The following is a 23155-nucleotide window of genomic DNA, read 5'->3' on the forward strand; positions in this document are numbered from 1 at the left end:
CTGCAGCAGGGAAGCAAACACAGGGCAGAGGCTGGCACCCATCAGGGGGCCAGGGTCATGAGGGGGTTTAGCTGAGCTCTGCTTGGAGGCTGAAAGTGCTGTCCAAGGCCATCCAGAAAGAGCATTTGCTGGGGTTCTACAAACCTCTTTGTTTGCAGGTGAGACTGAGCCCCTGAAGGAGCTTCCCATACAGCTCCAGGCTACCAGCTCATTCCAACAATGGAAAAGGCTGCTGGCACTGCAGGGGGTTAAGGTGGCGCCCAGGAGGTGCTGATGTCCTTGTGTTTGAAGCTCCCACACTCATTCAGTGCACCTCTGTAACCTTCCCTCTCAACAGACACCCAGAACTTTTATGGAGTCAGCTTAGCTAAGGGAGTGGTTGTCCAAGAGTGGGCAGAAAGAGATGGCAGCAAGGCCCCAGAGGGAGTCCAGAGATTGCTCTTGAATGGTTTTGCAATGGAAGGAAGAGATCCTTGGGTGGGAGAGATCTCTCTCTAAATGGGAGAGATCTCTCTCTAAATGGGAGAGATCTCTCTCTAAATGGGAGAGACCTCTGGATAAAAGATATCCTCAGGTGGAAGATATCCCTGGATGGAAGAGATCCCTTCTATAAGGGTTTCAATTATTGATCAGCTCTTTTTGACCATCCCCCAGCATCTTCCTGCCACTAAGACAAAGACTGCTGGGGACAGCAGCAGGCATGAGCCCAATGCCCAATCTGTCTGCTGGGGCTGATGTCCGCTTGATGACGTTTCTACAAGCTCCAGGAAGGCTGCTGGTGGAGGTTGGTGGTGTGCAAAGATGTCTGATTCCAAGAGCTGGGGGGGGGGGGGGACACAAAAAAACCCCAACCCCCAAATCTGCTGTCAAACAAACCTGGCTCAGACTGTTTGCTTTGGTCATCTCCATCAGAAGAGCCTTGAGACTGGGGAGAGAAGCTGAAGGAGCAGGGGACGTGGAGACAGCTCCATGCCCACTGTCACCACAGGAAAGCTTGGGAGGGGGTGGGGGTGACTCTCTTGATCCACTTTTGACCCTATTGATCCTTTTTTTTGCCCTTATTGATCCCCTTTTGACCCTTCTGATCCTTTTTTTCCTTTATTGATCCCCTTTTGGCCCTGTTGATCCCCATTGTACCCCATGGATCCTCTTTTGTCCTTATTTATCCTCTTTGGACCCTATTGATCCTCTTTGGTCCCTTTTGATCCTCTTTGGACCTTACCGATCCTCTTTTGCCCCCTGTTAATCCTCTTTGGACCCTATTGATCCCCTTGTGCCCTTATTGGTCCCCTTTTGCCCTTATTGATCCTTGGACCCTCTTGGACCCTCTTACTAGCCCCAGCATGGAGGGTTGTCCCTTAAGGAGCTTTCCTCTTCACCTCCAAGCTCTGTTAGCCCAAAGACTTTTGGGTTGTGGCTGTTGTTTGGAGTTAGTGGAGGGTTCTGTTGCTCTTTTGGATTGGTTTGTTGGGGGTTTTGTCGGGTATTTGTTTATTTGGGTTCTTGTTTGTGTTTTGTCTGAATTTCCCTTGTTAGTTTGGGGTTTCTCCTTGTTAGTTTGGGGTTTGTCCTTGTTAGTTTGGGTTTGTCCTTGTTAGTTTGTCTTTTTCCTCGCTAGTTTGAGCTTTTCCTGGTTAGTTTGGCTTTTTTCCTTGATAGTTTGGCTTTTTCCTTGCTAGTTTGGGCTTTTCCTTGTTAGTTTGGGGTTTTTCCTTGCTAGTTTGGGTTTTTTCCTTGCTAGTTTGGGCTTGTCCTTGCTAGTTTGGGCTTGTCCTTGCTAGTTTGTCTTTTTCCTGGTTAGTTTGGGCTTTTTCCTGGTTAGTTTGGGCTTTTCCTTGTTAGTTTGGGTTTTTTCCTTGCTAGTTTGGCTTTTTCCTTGTTAGTTTGGGTTTTTTCCTTGCTAGTTTGGGGCTTTTTCCTTGCTAGTTTGGGCTTGTCCTTGCTTGTTTAGGCTTGTCCTTGCTTGTTTGGGCTTGTCCTTGCTTGTTTGGGCTTGTCCTTGCTTGTTTGGGCTTGTCCTTTCTAGTTTGGGGCTTGTCCTTGCTAGTTTGGTTTTTTTTCCTTCTTTATTTCAAGAGTCTTTTACCTCTGTTCTCTCTTTTTCTTGCTTTTGGGTCTGGTTTTCTCTTTAAAGAGTATTTTAGCTCTGTTCTCTTCATTTTTGCTGCTTCTGGGTTTTCTTTTCTCTTGTGTTTTTTTTTTTTTGGTGTGGTTTTTTAAGGATATTTCAGCTCTGTTCTCTTCATTTTTATTGCTTCTGTTTTGTTTTCCTTGTTTGTTTGTGGCTTATTGGGTGTTTTAAGAGCATTTCAGCCCTGCACTCACCAGCCTGCAATTCTCTTGCATCTCCTGGCCTCAGCCAGCCGCCAGTGTGAGGATGAGATTACGATCCCTGCAGCAACATGATGGGGCAGGAGGGCTCAAAGCAGCCAAGAAGCAAGCTGGGCCTCCAACGTTGAGGTGCAAGGGTACAAAGCTCATGACTAATATGGACACAAACCTCCTGGCTCAGACAAATGCCCTGCAAGGCTCCTGGGTTGTTTGGAGAGCGGAGCAGATTAATGGTGTGTGAAGCAAACTTTCAATGCTCCTCTGTAGTCATAAAATTTATAGTCCCCAGAAAATTTCAGAACTGGGGAGGGCTGGCTTCAGGCTGCAGAAGTTGTTTATAACAAAATAAACCCAATGTGCTTGGGCCCAGGCTTGGGTTTGCCAAGTGTGTTAAACCCACCCGGTGGCAAAGTGGCTGCCTGGGGCATGCCGAGGGGAGAAGGCTGAGAGAGGCAGAAATGGAATGGTTGGGTTGGGTTGGGTTGGTTTTGGGGTCCTTCCAGCATGCTCAGTGCACTGTCATGGGGTGGCTCAGCTTGGAAGGCACATCAGAGGCCATCCACTCTCTGTATGAGCTGAGGGAGAGTGATAGGATTCAGGCATCCCACTGGGGAGGTCCTAGCAGGATTGCAAACACCAGCAGTTGGTATGTCCAAGGACTGTAGGGGTTTGGGGAAGCTGGAGGTGAGGAAAAGGAGAATCACAGGATCATTATGGTTGGAAGAGATCTTTAAGATCTCTTTGAGTCCAACCTTTAACCCAGCAGTGCCAGGGCACCACTAAACCATGGCCCTCAGTACCAATAAACCATGGGCCTTGGCACCGCATCATAGAATCCACACGGATCTGAAACCTCTCCAGGGATGGGGACTCCACCACTGCCCTGAGCAGCCAGTTCCAGGGCTTGACAACCCTTGGGGGGGAAGAAAATGTTCCTCATGTCCCTGCCCATGGCAGGGGGGTTGGAACTAGATGATCCCTGTGGTCTCTTCCACCCCTGACAGATACTATGATAACCTAACCCTTCCCTGGTGCAACCTGAGGCCATTTCCTCTTGTCCTGTCGCTTGTTCTTTGGGAGGAGACTGACACCCACCTGGCTTTAGCCTCCTTTCAGGGAGCTGTAGAGAGCAATGAGGTCTCCCTTCAGCCTCCTTTTCTCCAGCTTAAACAACCCCAGGTCCCTCAGCTGCTCCTCACCACCTTTGCTGCCCTTGTTCCTCTTTCCCCTGCTCCCATATCTGCCGCCATGCCAACTGGCAGGGAAGGGGCACAGAGCTGTGCTGGAGCAGCCCTCCCCATGTGGAATCTGCAGTGGCTTCTTTCTATTTTCATTCACAGAGAACCTTGAGGCAGCCCTTGGAGAGGCTGTGTTAAGAGTCCATTGTGCAGCCTTGCTCTCCCTTTCTGCCTGCTTCAGACAAATGGAAAGCAGCTTGGAGGCTCTGAGCAAGCTTGCAGGCACTAAGCTGGCAGGCGTTGAGCAAGCTTGCAGGCATTGTGCAAGCTTGCAGGCTCTGAGCTTGCAGGCACTGAGCTTGCAGGCACTGAGCTTGCAGGCTCTGAGCTTGCAGGCTCTGAGCTTGCAGGCACTGAGCTTGCAGGCTCTGAGCTTGCAGGCTCTGAGCTTGCAGGCACTGAGCTTGCAGGCACTGAGCTTGCAGGCACTGAACTTGCAGGCACTGAACTTGCAGGCTCTGAGCTTGCAGGCTCTGAGCTTGCAGGCACTGAACTTGCAGGCTCTGAGCTTGCAGGCTCTGAGCTTGCAGGCTCTGAACTTGCAGGCTCTGAGCTTGCAGGCACTGAACTTGCAGGCACTGAACTTGCAGGCACTGAGCTTGCAGGCTCTGAGCTTGCAGGCTCTGAGCTTGCAGGCACTGAGCTTGCAGGCACTGAACTTGCAGGCACTGAGCTTGCAGGCACTGAGCTTTCAGGCACTGAGCTTGCAGGCTCTGAGCTCGCAGTCCCAGGCACTCTGTGGGTGTTTTCCCTGGCTGGGAGCTGACAGGCCCTGAGGTTTCTCAGTTCTGGTCAGATTTCACGTTTTGTAAATGATTTCAGTGCCACACTCCAGCCTGACTCCAGGGCTATTTATGTTGGATTAGCAGCAGCTTGCTGCCTTTCCTCACTTGCTAGAAGAGAGCCCAGCAGATGTAAACTCCCTTTTTTTGCAGGGGGAGCTATTAACTGGCCAGCCCAAGGAGTCATTTGTCACATCAAACTCTGGTTATAAATAGGCACAAGGTTGTAAATCAGGCCTGAGGAGGAGCAAGGATGGAACCAAACAGGGAGGGACCCTTGCCAAGCCTTTGCTCCCATAGAAAGCCTCCAAACACAGAAGGGAGCCACAGGAGGTTAGTGAAATGCTTGATCCTCCAGGAAAACTCCAGGGTGGGTTGAAAACCATCCTGAAGTGTGGTGGCTGTGGCAAGAAAAGCAGAGACAAAAAATGAGCTCAGTGTAGGCATTGGTGAGGACATGGAGAAATCCATGCCAGAAGCTTTGGTATTGTGGAAACTCTGATGGACAGAGTCTCAGAATCCCAGGCTGCCAGGCTGGAAGGGACCCCAAGGATCAGCTGCTCCAAGCTTTATAGGTGGCAGTGGAGCTGCACTGAGCTGGCCCAGCCCCCTGGCAAGCTGAGGCTGAAAGCTGCCCAGGGTAGGGCAATCCACTGCTTGCCTTGGGAGAAGATTCCAGTGCCCAGCTGTGCTCATGGGGAAGCATTTTCTTCTGGAGTCCAATGTGAAGTTCCCCAGCAGGGACTTGTCCCCATTGCCCCTTGTTTGCTCCATGTGATCCCTGGCCAAAGAAAAAGGGTATCTCCATCCTCCTGGTAGCCTCCCTCTATGTACTGTCCTGACAGCAGGCTCCAAGGTGCTGAATCTGCTCAGGTGCCACAGAAAATTAGGGAGCTGGTGGCACTGTAGGTGCAGAACTGGGAGCTGGTGGCTCTGTAGGTGCAGAACTGGGAGCTGGTGGCACTGTAAGGGTAGAACTGGGAGCTGGTGGCTCTGTAAGTGCAGAACTGGGAGCTGGTGGCTCTGTAAATGCAGAACTGGGAGCTGGTGGCACTGTAAGGGTAGAACTGGGAGCTGGTGGCTCTGTAAGTGCAGAACTGGGAGCTGGTGGCTCTGTAGGTGCAGAACTGGGAGCTGGTGGCTCTGTAGGTGCAGCACTGGGAGCTGGTGGCACTGTAAGGGCAGCACTGGGAGCTGGTGGCACTGTAAGGGCAGCACTGGGAGCTGGTGGCACTGTAAGGGTAGAACTGGGAGCTGGTGGCTCTGTAGGTGCAGCACTGGGAGCTGGTGGCACTGTAGGTGCAGAACTGGGAGCTGGTGGCACTGTCAGTGCAGCACTGGGAGCTGGTGGCCCTGTAGGTGCAGAACTGGGAGCTGGTGGCTCTGTAGGTGCAGAACTGGGAGCTGGTGGCACTGTAGGTGCAGCACTGGGAGCTGGTGTCACTGTAGGTGCAGCACTGGGAGCTGGTGGCACTGTAGGTGCAGAACTGGGAGCTGGTGGCTCTGTAGGGGCAGCACTGGGAGCTGGTGGCTCTGTAAGGCAGAACTGGGAGCTGGTGGCACTGTCAGTGCAGCACTGGGAGCTGGTGGCACTGTAGGTGCAGAACTGGGAGCTGGTGGCTCTGTAAGTGCAGAACTGGGAGCTGGTGGCTCTGTAAGTGCAGAACTGGGAGCTGGTGGCACTGTCAGTGCAGCACTGGGAGCTGGTGGCTCTGTAAGGCAGAACTGGGAGCTGGTGGCACTGTCAGTGCAGCACTGGGAGCTGGTGGCACTGTAGGTGCAGAACTGGGAGCTGGTGGCTCTGTAGGTGCAGCACTGGGAGCTGGTGGCTCTGATCCCCCCAACAGGACCTGCTGCACTGCTGTGTGAGGATGATCTTTGAACCTCCAGATGAGGCAGGAGACTCCAGCCAGGAGCACAGGGCTGGAGGGCTGGGATGTGTGCTGGAGAGAAGCTCGGCACCCCGGTTTGAGGAAAGGCCTGGAATTGCCACGGGCCAGTGAACGTGTCCCACCTGGCTGCCCTGTGCTTCAGCGCAGACCTCTCCCAAAGCAGCGCAGCTCAGTGTGCGAGATCCCCGCAGCCGCTGGCAGGTGTCCCCTGGCTGCAGACACGAACCCTGCTCCCTCTGCTGACACAGGGCAGCTGTGCAGGAACCTCCGCCGTGTGCTGCTGCAGAGCTTGCTTGGCCGAGGGAGCTGCGAGGTGTCAGCATCACGCAGTCCCAGCACGGTGAGGCTTGGAAGGGAGGATCACCCAGGCCACCCCCCCTGCTAAAGCAGGGCACCCACAGCAGCTTGCCCAGCACCACAACGGCCAGGGGGGGTTGGAATCTCTCTCCAGAGACTCCCCAACCTCTCTGGGCAGCCTGCTCCAGGGCTCTGCACCCTCACAGAGAAGAAATTTCTCCTCAAGGTCAAGTCAAACCTCTTGGCTTCCAGTTTGTGCCTTGGCCTGTCCTTGGGCACCTCTGACAAGAGTCTGGCCCCAGCCTCTTGCCCCCCACAGCTCCTTTGGCTCTTGCTGAGCATTGCTCAGCTCCCCCCTGGGGCTGCTCTTCTCCAGGCTCTCAGCCCCAGGGCTCTCAGCCTTTGCTCCTCACAGAGCTGCTCCAAGCCCCTCAGCAGCTTTGCAGCCTCCCCTGGACTCTCTCCAGCAGCTCTTTGCCTCTCTTGGAAGTGGAGAGCCCAGAACTGGGCAGAATGCTCCAGGGGTGGCCTCAGCAGGGCGGGGTGGAGGCATCTTGGGTGGGTTGCAGCAGGCAGAGAGCGTTCAGCTCACACCTGGGTAACGAGCGGCTGAGCTCTCTGAAGCCGACCTTAGGTGGCACTTGGTCTCTCTGCTGGCCGCTGGGAACGCTGGCTCTGGAGGCTGCTGGTGCTTTCCAGGTGCCAGTACCTCCTCTTAGCAGCCTGACAAGCTGAGGGCACTAATTTCCTTCTGCTGAGAAGAAGGGCAGGAGTGTTAAATGAAGCCAGGGCTTCCATATAAGGGCACCAGCAGGGGAAGGAGTGGGCAGCCCTGAAGTCTCCGGGTGAAAAGGAAATGGAAGTTTGCCTGGCAGGGTGGGGAATGACTTCTCTGAAATCCCTCTGGGCAAACACCTCCCTCCCTCCACCTCCCCACTGCCCCCCTTCCCCATCACGCTGCTGCCTCTGCAATGCCAGAGGGGGCTCTGCAGTCAGAGGTGAGGAAATGCTGACCTCAGAAGATGCTATTTCCAGCTGCAGCCACAAGCAAGAGCTCCTACAAACATCCCCCTTTGGAAGGCTCCAGCCTGGCCACAGTGCTGTCTGTGGTTTAGGTAAACCCATTCCATCACAGCCTTCACCTGGGCTGAAGCAGGGGAAGGAGGGAGCCCACGCAGGTTCCTCCAGCAGTGGCTGCCCAGCTGGATCAGGACACTTAGGGATCCCTTGGAGCTGCTTCCCAACCTGCAGGGAAGCTGACATGGCCATTTCAGAGCCTGCCCACCTCTCTGATCTCCTTCTCACTCTCTGCTGTCCAGAGGGGTTTGTGCAGAGCTCCTTATTTCCTCCCAACCCCTGCAGACCTGCAAAATGATTGGGGATGAGTTTGTTGGCCACTTCATTTTCTCACAGCTTTAAAAGTGCCTGGAGAAAAGGATGATAGAATCATAGAGTCAATAAGGTTGGAAAAGACCTGGGAGCTGGTGGCCCTCTAGGTGCAGAACTGGGGGAGCTCTGTAGGTGCAGCACTGGGAGCTGGTGGCACTGTAGGTGCAGCACTGGGAGCTGGTGGCCCTGTAAGTGCAGAACTGGGAGCTGGTGGCTCTGTAGGTGCAGCACTGGGAGCTGGTGGCACTGTAAAGGCAGAACTGGGAGCTGGTGGCTCTGTAGGTGCAGAACTGGGAGCTGGTGGCACTGTAAGGGCAGAACTGGGAGCTGGTGGCTCTGTAAGGGCAGAACTGGGAGCTGGTGGCACTGTAGGTGCAGAACTGGGAGCTGGTGGCACTGTAAGGGCAGAACTGGGAGCTGGTGGCTCTGTAAGGGCAGAACTGGGAGCTGGTGGCACTGTAAGTGCAGAACTGGGAGCTGGTGGCTCTGTAAGGGCAGAACTGGGAGCTGGTGGCTCTGTAGGTGCAGAACTGGGAGCTGGTGGCACTGTAAGGGCAGAACTGGGAGCTGGTGGCTCTGTAGGTGCAGCACTGGGAGCTGGTGGCTCTGTAGGTGCAGAACTGGGAGCTGGTGGCTCTGTAGGTGCAGAACTGGGAGCTGGTGGCTCTGTAGGTGCAGCACTGGGAGCTGGTGGCACTGTAGGTGCAGAATTGGGAGCTGGTGGCTCTGTAGGTGCAGAACTGGGAGCTGGTGGCTCTGTAGGTGCAGAACTGGGAGCTGGTGGCACTGTAAAGGCAGAACTGGGAGCTGGTGGCACTGTAAGTGCAGAACTGGGAGCTGGTGGCTCTGTAAGTGCAGAACTGGGAGCTGGTGGCACTGTAAGGGCAGAACTGGGAGCTGGTGGCTCTGTAAGTGCAGAACTGGGAGCTGGTGGCTCTGTAGGTGCAGCACTGGGAGCTGGTGGCACTGTAGGTGCAGAACTGGGAGCTGGTGGCTCTGTAAGTGCAGCACTGGGAGCTGGTGGCCCTCTAAGTGCAGAACTGGGAGCTGGTGGCTCCGTAGGTGCAGAACTGGGAGCTGGTGGCTCCGTAGGTGCAGAACTGGGAGCTGGTGGCTCTGTAGGTGCAGCACTGGGAGCTGGTGGCCCTGTAGGTGCAGCACTGGGAGCTGGTGGCTCTGTAGGTGCAGCACTGGGAGCTGGTGGCTCTGTAGGTGCAGCACTGGGAGCTGGTGGCCCTGTAGGTGCAGAAGTGGCTGGCTCCTGCAGAGCTGGTATTTGTGGAGTTGTTCTGGGCTTAGACATTTGCTCTTTCCCCTGAAGGAAGAAGGCCAGGGCTAGAGGGAGGGAATGGCAGACAGTGCTGCTAGACATCTCAGCGCTGCATCTCCAGCCACTGCCCCCTCGCCTTGCCGGGGCTCAATGGGTTACATTCTTCTGCCTTCCCTCCTTGTTTTAAACAAACAGGAGCTGGAGCCTTGGGGTTTATTAGAGAGCGATAGGGATCTCCCCTGATAACGCCAGCCCGGGCTGGACCCGGGGAAGCCATTAGCCTCCAGCTCCCAGCCCGCAGGATCTGATAACGGGGGAGGAGGAAGGTGGGTGAGGGGAGGAGGAAGGTGGGTGAGGGGAGGAGGGGGAAGGTGGGGTAAGGGGGAGGAGGAAGGTGGGGTGAGGGGGAGGGGAGCTGGCAGGCTCCTTGCAGCTGTGGCAGGTAACACTCCACTCTCTCTGCTCCACTCTCTCTGTGTTGTGACTGTCTCAGGGCTGCAAAGGGAGAGGAGGCAGAGAGGCTTTCCCCGGGCTCAGCAGGTATGTGGGGAGTGCTGTTGAAGGCAGCCCGAGTGGGGTGGAAGGAAAGTGCTCAGGCAAATGAGCAGCCAGATAATGGGGTGCACAAGGGCCTGTCCATGAGACCTCCTCTGGAAGCCTCTCCCAGCCCAGAGCACCCAGCCCTCCCCCCACTGCCCTCCATCTCGTTTTCCAAGCCCTCAGTAAGGATGCTAACTCACAGCCTGTGCTTTCAGCCTTGGCTTTCACTGCTTGGAGTAAAACCCAGTGAGTTAAGAATTGCTGTTTACAGCCTGATGAGCTCCAACCACGTGAAAACAAAGTGGCAGCCAAAGTCAATCCATTCCCTTCCCCCCTTCCTCTGCCCACCACCAATCAGCAGCACTTCCAAACGCCAGGCTGGATGTTCAGGGACCAGGCTGCTCATTCAGCAGGGACTGCTGTGGATCTGCTGCAGACAGTGTGGAGGGGCTGAGCCTCAGAGTGCAGCAGAAGCAAAGCTTGAGGGATCACGTTTCCAGCCCCGAGGGCTTGGAACCGCTGGTGGTGCTCATCTCCAGAAGGGTCAGCTCCAAACGAGCTCTGTCTCCACTGGACCACTGAGACCATCCTCACCCTTCCAGCTGGCCGAGCTCCCCTCGAGGAAGCTCTTGCTTCTCCCTTCCTCTCATGCCCAGTGGAATCACAACAGGCATTTGGGGTCACAAGGAATGTGCTGTTTTGAGTCTGGAAGCTCAGCAGGAGCAGTTGCTAAAGACACAGCCCACTTGTCTCAGGCCCAAAACAAAAAGGAGGTGTCGGGGGGGGGGGATGGAAAAAGTGACTCTCCCCCCACTGCAGCCAGGTTCCTGCTTCCTGTGTCCTGCTGCAGCAGCCTTGCCCAGGGACTGCTGCCACACTTTAATGTCCCCAATCATAGGATCATTTAGGTTGGTAAAGACCTGCAAGCTCCTCAAGCCCAACCACGAGCCCTGCTCTAGCAGGTCCAGCACTAAGCTGTGGCCCCAAGCACCACATCTGCTGTGGCTTTTAGGCACATCCAGAGGTGGTGACTCAACCTGGGATGATGCTGATGGGTGGCATGGAGCCTGTGCTGCTTGCTCCCTTGGTTTGTGCCACAGGCTGGTGAATCACTGCTTGCCCTTCTGCTGGGTGGGGGCAGTTGAAGATCTGCTGGAGCTGTAGCCCTGAGCAGTAAAAGGGGGAAAATAAAGCCCACCAGCCCCTAGTTGGGGACTAGATGATCTTTAAGGTCCCTTCCAACCCAAACCATTCTGTGCTGACCTTATGGAGGAGCATGAAGAAGTCAATCAGGTGAAAATTAGGTAGAAGGTTGTGAAGAGATCTTCTGGGCATTGCACAGCACCCATCCTTCAGTGTCCAGAGTGCTTGGGTTGGGCAAGGGGCTGTGTTTTTAGGCTAGAGTAGGGCAGGTTTAGACTGGAGATTAAGGAGCAGCTCTTTGCTATGAGAAGCTGGAAGAATTTAGATTGAGACTGGGGGCTGGGAAGAAATTCTTCCCAGTGAGGGTGGGGGAGACACTGGAACAGGCTGCCCAAGGAGGTCTCCTGGATGCCACCTCCCTGGAGGTGTTCAAGGCCAGGCTGGAAGAGGCTCTGAGCAACCTGGGCTGGTGGGAGGTGTCCTTACCCATGGCAGGGGGGTTGGAACTGGAGGAGCTTTAAGCTCCCTTCCAACCCAAACCATTCCATGAAACTATGCAAACATCCCAGCTGGGAAAGTCTGAGTGGTCCCAAGCAGAAGGCACCGAGAACAGCCAAAGGTGTGCCCTGGAAGTGCTGCCCAGCTGAAGACAAGGGCATGGAGCCCTCAGCTCTTCCTCTTTCACCTCTGGTCTTCTCTCTGAGGGACAGCTGTGGCTTGTTAGTCATCTCCCCACCTGCACAGGGAGTGACCAACAGCTTGGGGCAGTAGAAGGACTTAAAATGGGGAGGAGCAGGAAGAGGGTAAGGCAGAAAGGCTTGGGCCAGGAGCAGGATGGCAGAGCATGGTGGGGAAAGGGAAGGTAGTGGCAGGCTGGCTTTGGTGGCCTCTCCAAAACATTGAGCTTTTGGGAGTCTGGGCCATTGGGTGATGCAAGGCAGCAGTGATGCTGCCAAAGGGGCAGCTGAGGAGGTGGTTGGGGAATCAAGTGAGGAAATGAGGCTCCATTATTCAACCAGCCCTCAGCCCAAGGGGCTCACTGCACCTTCCTTCATCTTTGAACTTGCTGGCCTGGATTTGGGTGAAGCTGGGGCAGATAAGGACCTTGGTAAGGACAAAAAGGCTTGAAACAAGAACTTGCACCTCCCCTGATAGGTCATGCAGTGGACACTGATGTCTGGGGCTGCACCAAAGAGTCAGGGGCTTTGAGGACAACTTTCCACTGGAGCAAGGCATTCCCTGGTAAGAGGGAATTAAGGGTGGGGATGGTCTGGGCCCTGTAAACCTCCTTCTGAAGGCTGCTAGCTCTGGTAGCCTGGAAGGGGGCTGGAGGAGGCTGCTGGGGTCACCGAGGTGAGGATAAGGATGTCTGAGTGAGCCTGGTTGTGACTAGGAAAGGGCTGGAGGCAACAGGGAACTTGCCTCCTCTTGCTGGTATCTAAACTATTGGTGACCTAAGGAGGTTTGGGGTTGCTCAGAGGAAACACAAGCAAAGGAAATCCCTCCTGCCAGATCTTTTCTGAGGAGAGACAAAGCAAAGTGCCAAATCTGATCTTCTACTTCCCAGTGTCTGATTCTTCCACCCCCACCCCCCTCAGCTGTACTTCCTTTTCTCTTCTTGCTGGGGGATGTCTGCTGCTTGCCTGCAAATGCATCCCTGCTAGAAGCACTCTACATCTCTCCCATCAGCTGTTTGTCTTGGATTGTCTCAAATGGTGAGCACTCTGTTATGGTTAGATAGGAACATAAAGAGATCTGGGGGGAGAGGAGGGGGGGAAGATGATAATGAAAGGCAGGGAAAGCTTATCTTGGAGGCACAGCCCCAGAGGAGGCTGCTCCCACCTGCTTGTTTGCAATTGAAATGGGAAGAGAGAGACTACCTGGGTTTGAAGAGGGAGATAAGGAAAATAAACCTTTCCCCTCCCTGTTCTGGGCAGAGCTGGGGATAGGCACAGAGAGGAAAATGAGAATCCTTTGGCAAAGCAGCTGTGAAGCTGACCTGGTGGCTCAAGGCCTCGTCCAGCCTGCCCTTCAACACCTCCAGGGAGGGAGCATCCACAGCCTCCCTGGGCAACCTGTGCCAGTGCCTCCCCAGCCTCACTGGGGAGAATTTCTTCCTCAGTCTCCCCTCTCCCAGCTCCAAGCTGTTGCCTCTCTCACCCCTAGCACTCCAAGCCCTTGTCAGAAGCCCCTCTCCCAGTGTCTTGTATCCCCTCTCCAGGGTTGGATGCTTCTGAGGAGTGGAGCAGGGCTGCAGCTGGCTGCCTGGGGAGCAGCAATCTCTCTGCAGGTAAGCTGAGTTCTTCTGGTTTGCTTTGGTTTGCCTAGTGAGGAGGATGAAGCAGCTTAGCTTTCAGCACAGACATCCACTGGCCACCCAGCCTTGAACCCTCCCTGCCTAGAGAAGCTAACTACAGGAGAAACAGCCAGACTCAGACTGCCCCAGGTGGCTTTTACACCCAACAGGGGGAAAGAGTAGGAAACTCCTGAGTCTCCTGACCACTGTTTTGGCCTTTTTTCTTTGGTGGTGGTTGGTTGGTTTCTCCTGGTTGCCAGTGGAAGCTGCCTACCACAACCCCCTAGCAAATGGCAGGCAGTGAAAGCAGAACTGCTCCCTCGCTGCCAGCTCTGCACGCTGAAGAGCTCATTAGGGAGCTGGCACAAGAGGTCCTCTCCATTCCTGCTAGCCCTGGCACCCCTCAGGGGCTGCAGCTTACCCACCTGTAGAAGAGTTATTTGCCAGCTCAAGACTTCAGAGAGGAGAATCAATAAAGATTCCCTCAGTTTAGGAAAGAGGTTGAGCTGCTGGAAGGTGTCCAGAGAAGGGCAACAAAGCTGGGGAGGGGTCTGGAGCACAGCCCTGGGAGGAGAGGCTGAGGGAGCTGGGGTTGCTTAGCCTGCAGAAGAGGAGGCTCAGGGGAGACCTTCTTGCTCTCTCCAACTCCCTGAAGGGAGGTTGGAGCCAGGTGGGGGTTGGTCTCTTCTCCCAGGCAAGCAGCAGCAGAACAAGAGGACACAGTCTCAAGCTGTGCCAGGGGAGGTTTGGGCTGGAGGGGAGGAGAAAGTTCTTTCCAGAGAGAGTTGTTGGCCATTGGGATGTGCTGCCCAGGGAGGTGGTGGAGTCCCCATCCCTGGGGGTGTTCAAGAGGGGATTGGATGTGGCACTTGGAGCCATGGTTTAGTCAGGAGGTCTGTGGTGCCAGGTTGGACTTGGTGATCTCTGAGGTCTCTTTCAACCTTGGTGATTCTGTGCTTGGATGGTGCTGGGTGATAGGTTGGACTTGGTGATCTCTGAGGTCTCTTCCAACCTGGTTAATTCTGTATTCTGTAACTGTGGCTCTCTAAGGGATCACTTCAGTAGTGATTGTTGTTGGGGGGCTTTCTCCCCCCCCCCCCCCGCCTTCCCTGACTCATAAAGGTGAAACCATTTCTCCTTGCACTCCAATGAGCATTACCTTCACTTCAGCTGAGCTTTACAGCCTCAGCATAGTTGTTTTGGGTAGAAACTGCAGAGGCCAAAGGGGGGAAGTTAATGAAAAATTGGAGTTCCTCTAACTCTGGCTGCTTCTGGCTTCTGTGGGCTCCAATCAAAACAGAAGGCTGATTTCTTAAGTAGCTTCCCCCCCCCCCCCCCCCCCCCCCCCCCCAAGCTTGTGCTGCTCTCTCCAAGAGCACAGCAAAATAATATTATGACTGAGAAGCTGTGGCCACCTCATCCCTGGAGCTGTTCAAGGCCAGGTTGGATGAGGCTCTGAGCAACCTGGGCTGGTGGGAGGTGTCCTTACCCATGGCAGGGGGTTGGAACTGGAGGAGCTTTAAGCTCCCTTCCAACCCAACCCATTCCATGAAGCTATGCAAACATCCCAGCTGTGAAAGTCTGAGTGGTCCCAAGCAGAAGGCTCTGAGAACAGCCAAAGGTGTCCCCTGGAAGTGCTGCCCAGCTGAAGACAAGGGCATGGAGCCCTCAGCTCTTCCTCTTTCACCTCTGGTCTTCTCTCTGAGGGACAGCTGTGGCTTGTTGATCATCTCCCCACCTGTACAGGGAGTGACCAACAGCTTGGGGCAGTAGCAGGAGTTAAAATGGGGTGGAGCAGGAAGAGGGTAAGGCAGAAATGCTTGGGCCAGGAGCAGGATTGCAGAGCATGGTGGGGAAAGGGAAGGTAGTGGCAGGCTGGCTTTGGTGGCCTCTCCAAAACATTGAGCTTTTGGGAGTCTAGAAGTTGTGGCTGCCTCATCCCTGGAAGTGTTTAAGAGCAGGCTGGGAGAGGCTTTGAGCAACCTGGTTTAATGTGAGGTGTCCCTGCCCATGGCAGGGAGTTGGAACTGGCTGAGCCTTTAGGTCCCTTCCAACCCAAACTGTGACTCTGATTTTCAGATGGAAATGGGTTTCAGGGTGGATTTAGGTTGGGTGTTAGCAAGAAGCTCTTGACTGTGAGGGTGGTGAGACACAGCAAGGGGCTGCCCAGAGAAGCTGTGGGTGTCTCATCCCTGGAGGTGTTTAAGGGCAGCCTGGGTGAGGCTTTGAGCAACCTGCTCTAGTAGGAGGTGTCCCTGCCCATGGCAGGGGCTTGGAACTGGCTGATCTTGAAGGTCCCTTCCAACTCAAACCATTCTCTGATTCTCTGCCATGGGCTGTCTGGGAAGAAGTCTCACAAAGGAGTTGCAGAGCTGCAGCTTCCACCTTCAGCTCTGTTTCACCTCAGGTGAGTTTCGTGTCCCTCATACCTGTAGTGAATCACCTCCAGGTAGGAAGAGATCAGTTCTGTCGTGACAAACATGTCACAGCTCTCACTGCAGCCTTGTTTGCAGCTGTGGGAGGTGTCCCTGCCCATGGCAGGTGTTTGGAACTGGCTGATCTTGAAGGTCCCTTCCAACTCAAACCATTCTCTGGTTCTGTGCTATTGGCTGCCTGAAGCTTCTCTGAAGCTCTTTGGTCAGGAGAGCTGTAAAGAAGCCACAGAGCTCCTGTTGAAAATGAGGTCCCTGAAGCTGTGGAGTCATCACATCCCAGGCTGTGTGCAAGCTATGCCAGCTCTGAGCTTTGCCCACCCAGCTGAGATGTAGAATGATGGGGAGTGGAGGAAGAGCAACGACTCCCAGTGCAGAATCACAATTTAGCTTGGAAGAGACTTTAAAGTTCATCTAGTTCCAAACCCCCACCATGGGCAGGGACACCTTCCACTAGCCCCAGCAGCTTGAGGCATTGTGCAAGCTGACCTTGAACACCTCTCTAACCAACCCATGAGGAAGGTTGTAGCCCAGGGAGTGCAGATTAACCCAGCTCTGTGTCTTCTCCCAGCAGCCTTGGTTTGGTGGCAATAAACCTGTGAGTGCTTGCTGCTGGGGTAGGACCTCTGAATCTGCTGACTTCCCTTGCTGAGAATCCCAGCTGCTCCAGGGAAGGGTGTGCAGAGGGAGGGAAGGGTGTGCAGAGGGAGGGAAGGAGGCATCAGATGGGCTCTGTGTGTGTGTCAGCAGGGTGGAAGGAAGCTGCAAAGGGAATCTCTCTTCCAACCCAACATCGTTAAGAGCAAAAGCAAATCGCAGCCTCTGCCGAGAAGCCCTTGGGGACAAAGATGGGAACAGGGTTGGGCAATGCAGCAAACAGACCTCTTGTCATCACAATCTCATAACTGCTGTCTTGTTCCCAGTCTGCTCTTTGCAATACCCACTGGGGGACCCTTCTAGGATGTGGCACTGGGAGCCAGAACCTCATTTTAGCCTTCTACTGAAGGCAAACTGGAGCCACAGAGGCAAACTTTGCATCCAAAGTCTTTTTTTTCCCCCCTCCTTTCTTCTTTGGCTCCAGAAGCTCAGAGCAAGGAATGTAAATTGGCTCTGCAGAAGCATGTCAGTTTTGGTGCCAAAGTTTGATCTGATATCATCTGTGTCTGGCACCTACACAGCAGGTGCTTCCCGAGGCGACCTGAGGCACATAGGCTCAGCTCAAGCCCTGGGTTGGAGCTCTGCTCACCATGCAGCTCTCATGGGTCTTGCACAAGGCCACTGCCTTGCTGTCTCCTGACACCAGGAATGGATTTGGCAGGGAGGCTCCTGCCACCTTCACCCCTCCCCAGCCCAAAGCTCTGCCTCACAGTCAGTGCACAGGAGGCCTAAACCCTTCCTGCTGCTGCTGAGTTGCTGAGCCAGGCCCTGAGCGGTCAGCTGGAGCTGCTCACTCAGCTTGCAGCAGTAGAAAGTGCTCAGAGGGGTCTAGGAGTAGAGTTGGCTCTTTGGGGAGGGTCATGGCTCTCTCTTTGGGGTATCTCATTGAATTACTTGGGGTGGTCTGTGGTGATGAGCAGCAGAACCTTCTGCAGAGCTTGGTAGAGAAGGAATCCCAGAACCCCATGGTGGTGGGGCTTGGGAGGTGGTGAGCAGCAGAATCTTCTGCAGAGCTTGGTAGGGAATGAGATCCCAGAATCCCATCATGGTGGGGCTTGGGAGGTGATGAGCAGCAGAACCTTCTGCAGAGCTTGGTAGGGAATGAGATCCCAGAATCCCATCATGGTGGGGCTTGGGAGGTGATGAGCAGCAGAACCTTCTGTAGAGCTTGGTAGGGAATGAGATCCCAGAACCCCATCATGGTGGGGCTTGGAAGGGGCTTCTGGAGGTGGTGAGCAGCAGAACCTTCTGCAGGGCTTGGTAGGGAATGAGATCCCAGAACCCCATCATGGTGGGGCTTGGAAGGAGCTTCTGGAGGTGATGAGCAGCAGAACCTTCTGCAGAGCTTGGTAGAGAATGAGATCCCAGAACCCCATCACAGTGGGGCTTGGGAGGTGATGAGCAGCAGAACCTTCTGTAGAGCTTGGTAGGGAATGAGATCCTAGAACCCCATCATGGTGGGGCTTGGAAGGAGCTTCTGGAGGTGATGAGCAGCAGAACCTTCTGCAGGGCTTGGTAGAGAATGAGATCCCAGAACCCCATCACAGTGGGGCTTGGGAGGTGATGAGCAGCAGAACCTTCTGCAGAGCTTGGTAGAGAATGAGATCCCAGAACCCCATCATGGTGGGGCTTGGAAGGAGCTTCTGGAGATCATCTAGTCCAAACTCTCTGCTAAAGCAGATTCACCCAGAACAGGTTGCCCAGAATCATGTCCAGGCAGGTTTGGAATCTAGGATCAAATAACTGAGTGGCCCAACCCCCCCTGGGATTTTCAGGGTGGGAAAAAAGGGATTTCCAATCAGATTCCCAAGCAAAGGAGTGGCTTCCTACCATGCCTTTCACTGTCCATGCTTGAGGGGGTAGATGAGATTGTTTCCATGATGGGACCAGGGTCCTCCAGCTCTCATTCACTTCCAGGCTCACATCTGATGGCAAACTCCCCTGGAAAGATGGCCAAAAGATTCCTTGCTGGAAGGTCATAGAATCAACAAGGTTGGAAAAGACCTCAAAGATCATCAAGTCCAACCTGTGAATGTAGATGTGACTAAGCAGGAGGCTCCTGGGGTGTGAGAGGCAGCATGGAGCTGTTCATGGCCAGGTTGGGTGAGGCCTTGAGCAACCTGATCTAGTGGAAGGTGATAAGACTGGGAGTGGGGGATGGAGCAAAACTAGAAGTGGGGAGATTGAGATTGGCTGTGAGGAAGAAGTTGTTGCCCATGAGGGTGGTGAGAACCTGGCACAGGTTGCCCAGGGAGGTGGTGGAAGCCTCCTGCCTGGAGGTGTTTGCAGCCAGGCTGGAGGTGGCTGTGAGCAACCTGCTGTGGTGTGAGGTGTCCCTGCCCATGGCAGGGGGTTGGAGCTGGCTGAGCCTTGAGCTCCCTTCCAACCCATCCTATGAATCCTGATTAAAGTGAAAATTCCACCCCCTCCTCCCCCTTCCCTCCTGTGGCTGTCTGTGAACTTATGGGAAACCAGGATTACCATTCCAGGTAAAATATGTTCTCATTCAGTGCCTGGAATGGTAATGTGAGCTGTGATGGAAAGGAATGGTGATGTAACAGTGCAGGAATGTTTCTTTTAGCTAGAAGCAGCTTTGGCTTGGTTTAAGCAGAGACAGCCCAGAGTGGAGCCTTTGGATGTGACGTGCAGCAAGTGTGGGGAGTCAGTTGCTGCCCTTAATGAAGCAGGAGGCAGCTTGGCAGGGAGAGGTGAGGATGGTGTGGCTGGGGCAGACAGGTGAATCCTTGCTCTGGGACAAGCTGGCTGGGGGGGAACTTGCAGAGGAAGCTTTAGCCACAATGTGCAGACAATCAGAGTAACTGTCAGGCTTGGAAGGGAGCTCAAGGCTCAGCCAGCTCCAACCCCCCTGCCATGGCCAGGGACACCTCACACCACAGCAGGCTGCTCACAGCCACCTCCAGCCTGGCTGCAAACACCTCCAGGCAGGAGGCTTCCACCACCTCCCTGGGCAACCTGTGCCAGGCTCTCACCACCCTCATGGGCAACAACTTCTTCCTCACATCCAATCTGATTCTACCCATTCCTAGCTTTGCTCCATCCCCCCCAGTCCTATCCCTCCCTGACACCCTCAAAAGTCCCTCCCCAGCTTTCTTGTAGCCCCCTTCAGATCCTGGAAGGCCAAAATTAGGTCTCCTGGGAGCCTTCTCTCCCCCAGACTGAGCAGCTCCAACTCTCTCAATGTCTTCATAGGAGAGAGAAATCCTTTGGAGCTAACCTGACTCCTTCAGAAGCCAAAGGCCACCTGGGAAGGGAAGGGTTGAAACCCTGGGCTGCCTTCATCAGCCCTGCTTGAATCTGGGCTTCCTTCCCCCCCTCCAGTCACCAGCCCCAAGGCAGTGCTGCTTTGGAAGGATTTCTCTCTCTGGAACAGGAGAGAAAGGTTGAGCAAAGTGATCAAAAGCTCCCAGAGGCTGTGTCTGTTTCTCCAGTTAAGTTAAGCAGAGGATTGGGAGGCACTGCCTCAAGGAGGTCACCTTGGAGCCTTCCCTTCTCCAGACTGAGCATCCCCAACTCCCTCAGTGTGTCCTCACAGGAGAGCTGCTCCAGGCCTGCAGGGAGCTCCCTGCTGCAGGTGGGAGGCAGAATAGGAATGCCTGATTCTAAAGGAGTCTAATTCCCACCAGCTAGACTTAAAGGGGGAGGGAGAAAGCAAAGCCTTTAGCAGAAGAGAGCTCAGGGAGCAGCGTTTGCAGAGGAGGTGCAAAGCCAAGGAGCTGCAAAGAAGAGAATGAGGAGACAGAGAGAGGAGACAGAGCTGAGCAGAGAGGAATGGCTTTAACCCACAGGATTCCAGAGGTGATTTGTTGCCTCAGCTTCTGGAGCTTTCTCCTTGGCTCCCACAGCTTTTGCCCCAGGTGCTCAGTTTGGGGCTTGTTTTGCTGGTGGGGTTTTGGTGGTGGGCTGGGGGGGGGGGGTTTATGTTGTTCTTTCAGGACACGTCCTGCAACACTTCCCTGACTTCTCCTCCCTTACACGCCAGACAAATTGGACCTCGTTAAGCATCCTCCCCCAGTTGCCTAGGCGCCAGGGCTGACAGTGTTGTGATGGCTAAAGAGGCTGCTGACAAGGGCTCTGCCTGCTGCTGAGTGACAGCCTGGCCCCCCGCCAGCAGCGCGATGAGCAGGGCTGGGGGGGGTGGGTGCTGTTGGGGCAGGCTGCTGCTGGAGAGGCGGTCCTGAGCGGCTGGCAAGTGATGTGCCTGCTAAACGCCGCCAGCAGGTCAAGGGAGGGTCTTCCCCCTCCACCCCCCTCCCCTGTGCTCTGCCCGACTGAGGTCACTGTGGGAGTATTGTGTCCAGTTTCATAGTTTCATTCAGGGTTGGAAGGGACCACAAGGATCAGCTAGTTCCAACCCCCCTGCCATGGGCAGGGACACCCCACACTAGATCAGGCTGGACAGAGCCTCGTCCAGCCTGGCCTTAAATACCTCCAGGGACAGAGCCTCAACCACCTCCCTGGACAACCCATTCCAGGGTCTCACCACTCTCATGGTGAAGAACCTCCTCCTCACATCTAGCCTGAATCTCCCCACCTCCAGCTTCATTCCATTCCCCCTAGTCCTGTCACTCCCTGAGATCCTGAGAAGTCCTTCCCCAGCCTTCCTGTAGCCCCCTGCAGATACTGGAAGGCCACAATTAGGTCACCTGGGAGCCTTCTCTTCTGACCTCCCCAGCTCAAGAGGGACAGGGAACTGCTGGAGAGAGGCTGTGAAGGAGATGAGGGACCTGCAGCATCACTGTGAGGAGGCAAGGCTGAGAGCCCCCCGGGGCTGGTGAGCCTGGAGAGGAGCAGCCCCAGAGGGGAGCTGAGCAATGGGTGAGGGGGCAAGAGGCTTTGGTCAGTGGTGCCCAGGGACAGGACAAGGCACAAACTGGATCCCAGGAAGATCTGTTTAAAGATGAGGAGAAAAACTTCTTAGCTGTGCCAGTGCTGGAGCCCTGGAGCAGGCTGCCCAGAGAGCTGGTGGAGTCTCCTTCTCTGGAGGGAGATTCCATCTCCACCTGGAGGTTGTGATCCTGGGCAAGCTGCTGGAGGAGAGCCTGCAGAGACCTCCAGAGGTCCTTTCCAGCCCACATCACCCTGGGATTTTGTCATCCTAAAGGAATAATCACTGCTCAGAGCCCATAATGGGAGAATTGTTCTCACTTTGGGGAGTGCTCTTGAGCCTGGGCAGGGGAGGTGGGGTGGAAGGAATTGTCCCCAGGGAAGCAGCATGCCACCCTGCCTGTGCTCTCTGCAGAGATGCCCAGGGTGCTGCTCTGTGTTATTCCTCACTGCTAGGATGTGAAGGCATGACAGAAGCAGCCCAGAGAAACCTCAGGGGTCCAGACTGATCTCCTCAGGCTCCTTGTTGGCATTGCTGGAGCCTCCACCACCTCCCTGGGCGACCTGCTGCAGTGTTCCACCACCCTCATGGTGCAGAACCTCCTCCTGCTGTCCAGGTCACTGCCTTCAGAGCTGCTGTGGGGCATCTGTGCTGTGGCAGAGCGAGGCCCTGCCTGTGTTTCTCAGCTGAGCAGGTTCTGCTGCAGAGCAGAGCTGAAAAGGAGGGGCTCTAAGGGCCGAGCCTGAGGCACTCTGGATGGTCTCTGGTGTGGCACTCCTGCCCCAGTGCAGAATGGGTGCTAGGGGGCTGGATTGCCCTCTGGGATGAGGAGCAGCTGGTTCAATAACCTTGTGGTGTGCTTCAGGGCTGCACCAGTGGGGCAAACAGGTAGGACTGGAGCCTTGCAGCAGAAACCACTTGGACTAGTGATTGTAAGAAGAAAAGACCTTTGGGGATGGTAGTCCACAGGCTGGGGGCTCCCCAAACTCTGCCCTGGTCGATCAGGGGCACTTCAGGACAAGTTCAGAGGCTCAGGGAGCAGAGCTGCATGTGTGTGGGGGGTGGATGTTGCTGTTCCTCTCTTGAGTAGGTGTTTTCTTTCCCTCCATGTGTGTTGATTTTCTTCCTGTCACCAGCTTGTGCCCTTTCCTCACTTTGATCTTCAGATCAAAGAGCAGAAGGGGAATGGGAGGTGGAGGTGGGCACAGGGAAGGGCGGGGGGGGGGGCAGCTGGTCACAGACTATTAGATTTCCTACCAAAGAACCCAGGAAGAAAAGAACAGAAAAGGGAAGAGGAAGGAAAAGGGAAAATGGAAAGAGAGGAAAGAGTTGAGATCATAGAGTCATAGAATGGTCAGGGTTGGAAGGGAGCTCAAGGCTCAGCCAGCTCCAACCCCCCTGCCATGGGCAGGGACACCTCACACCACAGCAGGTTGCTCACAGCCACCTCCAGCCTGGCTGCAAACACCTCCAGGGATGAGGCTTCCACCACCTCCCTGGGCAGCCTGTGCCAGGCTCTCACCACCCTCCTGGGGAACAACTTCTTCCTCACAGCCAATCTCAATCTCCCCACTTCTAGCTTTGCTCCATCCCCCCCAGTCCTGTCACTCCCTGACCCCCTCAAAAGTCCCTCCCCAGCTTTCTTGTAGCCCCCTGCAGATATGTTCTAGAGGATGCTCCTTATCCTCATGTGGTGGCTCTGTGCTCAGCTCAAGCCAGAAGGGCCAACACAAATCACTGAACTGCTGCTGGCTGCAGTCTGATGCAAGTCCTGCAGAGCCTCCCAGCCCTGTCTGCTCACAGCAGGATCAGAGTCACCTCAGAGCTGATTCTTTCCACCTCCATCCTGAAAGAGCAGCTCTCTGGTGGTGGTCCACAGCCCCAGTACTCAGCACTGCTCAGGCCACACCTGGAGTCCTGTGTCCAGTTCTGGGCTCCTCAGTTTAAGAAGGACATTGAGAGACTTGAAGGTGTCCAGAGAAGGGCAACAAAGCTGGGGAGGGGTCTGGAGCACAGCCCTGGGAGGAGAGGCTGAGGGAGCT

At 54.9% G+C, this 23155-nt stretch overlaps 1 protein-coding gene and 1 long non-coding RNA gene across 2 annotated transcripts in view; one reads left to right on the forward strand and one right to left on the reverse strand.

Moving 5' to 3' along the window:
* Positions 1-5220: 5220 nt before the first annotated feature.
* On the reverse strand, positions 5221-9301 carry LOC137450996 (adhesive plaque matrix protein-like). Its single transcript, XM_068158064.1, has 4 exons — positions 9231-9301; positions 8971-9135; positions 8071-8925; positions 5221-5854 (listed from the first exon to the last, which is right to left on the reverse strand). Exons 1-4 carry the CDS (start codon positions 9299-9301, stop codon positions 5221-5223), a joined length of 1725 nt encoding a protein of 574 aa, XP_068014165.1.
* A 389-nt stretch (positions 9302-9690) lies between these two features.
* Positions 9691-23155, forward strand: part of LOC137451010 (uncharacterized) — a 44686-nt gene continuing 31221 nt past the window's right edge. Inside the window, exons 1-2 of the long non-coding RNA XR_010989703.1 lie at positions 9691-9739; positions 13104-13172. This is a non-coding gene — a long non-coding RNA (uncharacterized lncRNA). The remainder of the gene's footprint in view (positions 9740-13103; positions 13173-23155) is intronic.

The sequence above is a fragment of the Melanerpes formicivorus genome, unplaced genomic scaffold (assembly GCF_026170545.1).
Source record: "Melanerpes formicivorus ecotype bairdi unplaced genomic scaffold, bMelFor1.0.p_v2 SCAF_39, whole genome shotgun sequence".
In the NCBI taxonomy this organism is placed as follows: Eukaryota; Metazoa; Chordata; class Aves; order Piciformes; family Picidae; genus Melanerpes; species Melanerpes formicivorus.

What these genes read in the sequence shown, in the direction of transcription:
- LOC137450996 (XM_068158064.1), bottom strand. Translation starts at nt 9,301, where the DNA reads ATGTCTAGCAGCACTGTCTGCCATTCCCTCCCTCTAGCCCTGGCCTTC. An exon ending in CTTCAGGGGAAAGAGCAAAT is followed by an intron (nt 9,136 to 9,230) that starts GTCTAAGCCCAG and finishes CTGCACCTACAG; the next exon opens with AGCCACCAGCTCCCAGTGCT. An exon ending in TACAGTGCCACCAGCTCCCA is followed by an intron (nt 5,855 to 8,070) that starts GTGCTGCACCTA and finishes CTGCCCCTACAG; the next exon opens with AGCCACCAGCTCCCAGTTCT.